This window comes from Gavialis gangeticus, unplaced genomic scaffold (assembly GCF_001723915.1).
Source record: "Gavialis gangeticus isolate Ggan-Ray unplaced genomic scaffold, GavGan_comp1, whole genome shotgun sequence".
In the NCBI taxonomy this organism is placed as follows: Eukaryota; Metazoa; Chordata; order Crocodylia; family Gavialidae; genus Gavialis; species Gavialis gangeticus.
Genome location: NW_017729004.1, coordinates 3,068,679 through 3,075,337, shown reverse-complemented (window position 1 = coordinate 3,075,337; position 6,659 = coordinate 3,068,679). Strand labels below are relative to the sequence as shown.

General features: G+C 51.5%; 1 protein-coding gene across 1 annotated transcript in view; it reads left to right on the top strand.

Moving 5' to 3' along the window:
- The first annotated feature begins 16 nt into the window (after window positions 1–16).
- Window positions 17–6,659, top strand: part of PTH1R (parathyroid hormone 1 receptor) — a 179,808-nt gene continuing 173,165 nt past the window's right edge. Inside the window, exon 1 of the mRNA XM_019508028.1 lies at window positions 17–505. Within this exon, the coding sequence (XP_019363573.1) occupies window positions 431–505 (75 nt within the window). The 5' untranslated portion in view covers window positions 17–430. The remainder of the gene's footprint in view (window positions 506–6,659) is intronic.

Genomic DNA, 6,659 nt, shown 5'->3' with positions numbered 1-6,659 from the left:
CCCTACAACCCCCCCCCACCCCTCCCATTTCTCTCTCTCTCTCTCTCTATGTGTGTTTGCATTCGACAAAGAAATGATTTGAACTTCCCACTGCCTCATAAAAAGGAAACAGAATAGCAGTTTTGACATATGGATGTGATTTCTCCGCTCTGACACAGATGCACACACACACACAAGCCTGCTCCTTTTCACATGGACTCGTTGCCTACATGCATGAAGCGGCTGGAGGTGCTCAGCAATGAGAAGGCGAAGAGGAGGACTGGGCTGGCTTGTCATTTGCCTCTCGGGCTGAGAGCCATCCGGCCAGACCTCTGAAGGGGTCGCTGGGGAAGGAGGACTCCTCTCCAAGCCCGGATCCCGGCAAGAAGCTTTCTCTCCTCCTCCCAGCTGCCCAGAGAGCTTCTTGGATGCTGCCCTAAGCGTCTTGGCTATGGGATCATATCTGGTTTATCACAGCCTGGGTTTGATCCTCTGCTGCTCCGTGCTAAGTTCTGTCTACGCGCTGGTAAGTGTCTGAAACGCTCTCCTTCTCTCTTCCCCCTTCTCCTTCTTGAGCAATTGTTTCGTGGCGCTTTCCTCGATGAGTAATTTACTGCCCGGAGATTCAGAGCGCTGGGTTTTGCAGCCTGATGTTGTGTGTCTCGCGGCGGAGCCTGCCCGCTTCTACGCTGGGAGATGAAACGAAAATGTCTGGATTTTCCCAAAGCTTTGGCATTAGTTTTTTTGTTGTTTTTTTTTCCCTCCCACCCCCAAAAAAACAGAGAGAACATTTATAACCCAGGGATTGGAAGTATTCTCTGGGCTAGCCCCACTCCGGTCCCTAGCCAAAGTTGTCCCATTAACAGAGGCCACGGTTTTGTGCCTTGCCATCCAGGACGAGGATCTGAATCTTAACGGACTCGAGTTGGAGCTGAATTTCAGCAAACCCTTGCTCCGGGCTCTGGCAGGCTCTGTACAGTAGCGTGCCGGATCCGCTGTGCAGTTCACAGCGTCAGCGCATGGATAGCATACCGTTTACACTCCGGAGAATGAAAGTAGTATTAACTCTTTACTAGCTCTGGCTGTGTGTGCACGGGGATGTAGGTACACAGGGAGATTTCCGAGGCGTGAGATGCTCTTAAGCACTGCGGACGCAGTTGTCTTCCCAAGTGGGATTTAGGTCCCAGCTCTGCAGCCAGGGGTGACCTGCGCCTAAGCCTCCTAGGAACCCACCCTGCCTTGTGCTCCTGCACGAGCATCTTCCTTTCTTTCCCTCTCCGCTGTTGCGGGGGTCACAGCACGTCCCTGACGCTGCACACGCGTGAACGGTAGCTGGGACAGTCACCGTTCAGGACGGGGATCTGCTTCAGACATCAAGCATGAGATCGGGGTGGGAAGGTCCCAGGATCTCCCCATCTCCACTCTAGCAAAGTTCCTGCTGAGTTTTGTGCGTGTCGGGGATGGGCCTGTTGCTTGGGGAAATGCGAAATCACGCAGCACTCCAGCTTTTAGGACATGTGGCAGGGTGTTGTCAATTAAAAGGCTCCTTGTTAGACAAGGAGAAAGAGCAGTCTATAAAACTCACCCCCACCCAGATGTTCTGGCTATGGGCAGACTAGTGTCGTGTCGGGGATACGCTAGGAAAAGCAGGGTCTGCTCCAGGAGGCGTGCTGGTGCGGTGGGGGGGAGTTTGCAATAGCAATGGCTAAGGATGTTTCTTCCCAACCCCTCAGGCCCAGCATCTAGCTGCACCCAAATTAGCACCCTCTGTGACATCCAGACCCCTTTGGATGATAGTATGCTGCAGTTGAATATGCAGCACCTGCTCTCCCAGTGCTGCTCGGACCTGCTTCTCTCAGAGTCAGTGGCAAAATCCCCATCAACTTCAATGGGTGTTGGTGGGATCCTGGTGCCCTGTGATTGTTCAGGCTGAATTCCCCAAATACCAGCAGCAAGGATAGATAAGGGAGGCTGCACGGTCCTACCCACTTCCTTGCTTCCAGTCTCCCCTTTCCTACTAGCAGAAAGTGCAGAGAACATCTATGGGACCACGGGTGACACGCACGGATAGGCTATCTCAGTTGTCACGTCCTTGTAATGGACAGATTATTTGTGGAGCCAGTAAAAATCTCAGCAAATAGACAACTGCCCATCCTAATCTCTGGGATTTGCTTCGCAGCAGGGGAGGGCTGCTCAGATACATGCATCGCACTGTGAGTGACTTCAGGGCTCGGGGAAAGGAGGACTTGGGTCGTGTTTGGAGCAAGAGTAAGACCAGCGAAAGCAAAGGAATCGCTTGCAGGGGGCTGCTCATTGCCTAGTGCATTCGCATTTGCACCCAGAGGTACTGATTCAGCCCTGGGGTATGGTAAAGTTGTGCCCATGTAACACCGTTCATTTTAATTAGGCAGCAGAATCCCTGGCAGTGAAGTACACTTCTACTAGGCTATTAGGGATCATTTCTATAGTCGCTTCCTAGAGAAGGGTGTCAAAAAGTGGTTGATCTGCCAGGGACGGTCAGTAAGGTTGTCAACAGGGTTGCAAACTGTTCACGTCTGCTGAAATTCCCCACGGCTTTGGCTTTTGCTGAGGAGGAAAGAGAGGGGCATGATCCTGAAATTTAAAGCATTTGTCACGCTGCTGCATTACAACCTGCAGTATGCAGTCAAACTGGAGCTGGGTCAGGATCCTGCTTTCTAACCTTCCCACTTTGCATGTGAAAAGTACCGCCCGTGCATGGCATTGTCCTGGTAGAGAGCGTGTGGCGCTGCTCAAACCCCATAGCAGAGCCCCTGGAGGTAGTTGGATAGATACAGCAGGATCCCAATGTATTTGGCAGCCTGTTCTTACAATGCATTCAGTTCTGGGGTGGTGAGCAACAGCCCCGCCATGTAACAGCAGAGGGTATGCAGACAAGGGGTACTTGCAGCAGACCATACTGCGCTGAACGTGGCTGGTGATCTTTAAGGTCCATGCAGAGCAAATAGGAGCTCCCTTCTTAAAGTCTGAACTAAAAGCCCCCCCCACCCAGGCAGCTGATTGACTTGTGAAAGGCAATGGGCTAAATCAGCGATTTGCAACCAGAGTGCTGTGGGGTGCTGTGATAGCCTTTGCAGGGCGCCACGCTGCTAGAAGCACAGACACCTATACACGATTCACAAGATAAACCCAGGTTCTTTGGGGAAATGCGATATAACTTTTATTACACCCACTAAGTAGTTGGAAAAAAAATTGTTCTTTGCAAGCTTTCGGGCACAAACAGCCTTCTTCAGGTGTTTCTTATTAGACCAACTTCTTATTAAACCAACTGCACCCTTCTTATTAGACCCACTAAGTAGTTGGAAAAATTGTTCCTTGCAAGCTTCTGGGTGCAAACACCCTTCTTCAGGGTGTTTGCACCCAAAAGCTTGCCAAGAACATTTTTTTTGTCCAACTACTTAGTGGGTCTAATAAAAGATATCACATTTACCCAACAAACCTTGTCTGCCTGTGTCCTTAGACCAACACGACTACAACCAACACCCCCAAAAGATAAACCCAGAGCTTCCAAATAGGAAACCAGAGTGTCCCAACCCTGCTGCCCTGTTGCGGCTTTTCTCAGTCCTTTGCCACGTAAGACTCACTCTAGCATTTTTTTCCATTCTCCAGAAAGGAGTGAAAGCTAAAAGCTGGCATTCCCAAGGGGCTTTGAGTCTTTAAAAAGGTGGTGAGCCACCGGGCTCAATGAACCTGCTTGGGCTTTGCGGCTGTGCTTCTTGAGAGGGAGAAAGGGCTAGCCTAAAATCTTGCTCGCTTCCATAGCTGGATTGCTTTGGGTTTATGGCCCAGGGGCTGAGTTCAGAGCGTGGGCACGTTCACATAGCTACCAGCCCCAGCAGACAACTGTCCAGAGACAGCAAGGGTGGAAAGCACGGGGCACGTTACGCCCTCCAGAGCCGGCCTAAACCATCGCTCCCGTGCCTTTTGCAGTGCACTCGTGTGGGCTGTTTCAGCCTTTGCTGCAGTGCAATTTATAACCCCCCTTGTGCAGCGTGAAGCACAGAGAGGTGGGAAAAGAGAGGTGTCCTTCCTTTCCATACGCACCTCTCGCTTCTGCCGGCCACCTTCTTGCCCCCGTGACTCAGATGCCACAGCCCGGCGAGGTTGCACCCGTGCAAAAATCAGAACCGGATTCCACCCATCGAAATGGGAGGAACCCCACAGGTTTTAGTGGCATCACCCCCGATCTCACCATTGGCGCTCAGATGAAAACAGGGGTAGGCTGCAACCGGGCCGACAATCTGCAGTGGGGATAAAGCATTGACCGACTTGTTGGGGCAGCTGCACAGTTGTACTGGCGTGAGCTGGCAAGCCCTGCGGGTTGGGGTCTGCGCTAGACCTGTCACCCTAAAAGCTGAGCGGTGTCAAGACCCCCAGACACTAAATTATGATCTCAAAGGGGGTTGAAAAGCTCAAAGAGGGTGAAAAACACCTCAACCAAAAGCACCCAGGAATTTTATTTCTTTTTAGCTGTTTCCTCCTAACCCGGCAGCCTTGAGCGCTATCACGGGAACAGATGCTCTGTGCAACGCCTCTGCACTGCCTTCTGTATTTATAATCTCTTGCCATGGCTCCTGTCGCAGATGAGCTCTGCTTCGAGGCCAGCGTTAACAGAGACGGATCCTCAGCGGCATAAACCGATGTCGCTTCAGTGCCCGGGCTGGTTTACGCCTCTCGAGGAGCCGACCCGATAATGTCCCCAACTGTCAGCACCGCAGTCACAACCGGAGAGCCTCTGCACCTCTTCTGCCGTTGGCTTTTGCTAAGCATCGTGAAAACAGCAGCAAGCTGCTGGTTCAGTGGATACCCAGGGCAGAACAGGATCTGTCTTGTTCTTCCAAGCTTTGATTTTCGCCGTAATATTGCCTCCTAGTTTGCAAAAGATTCGGAGGCAGGTTCTCACCCTGATGTGAATTCGCACTGCTATGCCCTCGACAGCAGCGCTTTGATGGGTATCACGCTAAGGATCTGGCTGTTGATAGATGAACCGGCCAGAAGTCAGTGTATAGAAAGGAGATGAAAGTGCTGTTTTTTAGAATAATTAGAAAATTAGGTTTGGAAGGGAGCTCACATCTAGGCAAAACCCCTGCTCCAAGCAGGACCAGCCCTGACTACATCATCCCAGCCAGGGCTTTGTGTAGCCGGGTCTTAAAAACCTCCAAGCTTGGAGACCCCACCACCTCTCTAAGTGACCCGTTCCAGTGCTTCACCACCCTCCTCGGGAGAAAATGTTACCCTAATATCCTAATTTTCCTAATATTTTTATCTAGTCGATGTTCAAGCAAGCAGAATGTCTTAATGACATGGAGAAAAGTTTGCAAGGCTTTAAATGGGCTGATTAAAATTAAAGCAGGGTGGGAGAGATCATTATGGCCTGTCTCAGCGGGGGGGGGAAAAAAACCCCCAAAATCTGTAGCAATATCCCACAAATCCAGGGAGTTGTCTAACTTCATTCAACCTGGCGGAGAAGACCTCCCGACACGTCCTTTCTTTGCACCCGGAAGCCTGCTGATCCACCCGCCGCGTATAACATTTTTTGTTATTGTACTGGGGGATTAGCAGATCTCCCCGAACTATAAATATTATACGGCCAAGAAGATAGAAAGCAAACAAGCCTCAGTGTGAAAGTAATGCTTGGTAAGACTCGTCCCGAATGAGCCAAAAAGTAGTGAGCTGCAATGCTGACCTGATCTTGCTATGTTTGCGCTAGCGTGCGGCCTTCCTTAGTGGGAGAAGAGGAGATGGGACAAGATGTCAATTGTTGGGGGGAGTGAGATGTTACGTAGAAGTATGTTTGAGCCGACCCAAAGGGGAACGGATAGGGGGTTGTTGTCGTTTTTTCTCTCTTTATGGAAGTTAGTTTTTATGTCGTTTTTTTTTCTCTCATTAAAGAAGTGGCCCGCAGCCTCAGGTAGCTGGGGATACCTGACCGGTCAGTGTTGATGAGCTTGCTGCAGCTGTGCTCACCAATAATCAATCAAAGCTGGAGGCCCTGCTAGGCCAAGCACAAAGCACAGGGCTGAAAGACAGGCAGCTGCTGGCTGGGAGATCTCCAGATTGGCATAGCGAGACGTGTGGGATTTTGATGTTGCAAATCTTTGCTTTCCTTTCCGGAAAGGCTTGCCCAAAGAGCAGTGTGGTTGCAGAGTCTCTCAGGCTGGGGGAGCAAGACTGCGAATGGAAGAGCCCCCAAAAGTAGGGGGGTTTCTTTCAAAACCACTCGATTGCTCAGCCAGTTTCCTGGGGCCTGTTCTGAGTCTCGCCCCTTGAGCCCAAATCTGTAGGTTTTAAGAGCGCACTTGTGTTACGTGCAAGACCAGACACAGCGAATGCAGTCGGCTCTTCCACCCTCTGCCGGCAGCACCCCGGTCCCGCTCAGATCAGGGACAAACCTCCCGGTGATTTCCGATAAACCAGGGTTTGAGTCTCGCAGCTTGCCCTGGAGCTGGGAATGCATCGGGCAGCCTGGCTTCACGCGGCATATTTTAGGTTCCTCTCGCTTGCCCAGCCATCCTCCGGCAGCACCGCCGTGTTGGCTTGACACCTGATTTACACCGGTGGGAGAGGAGAAGCAGAAAGGCCCCCCGGGTGTTTATCTGCTCGGTGGACTGTGCAGTTTTGTCTTCGCCCCCCCCCCAGGA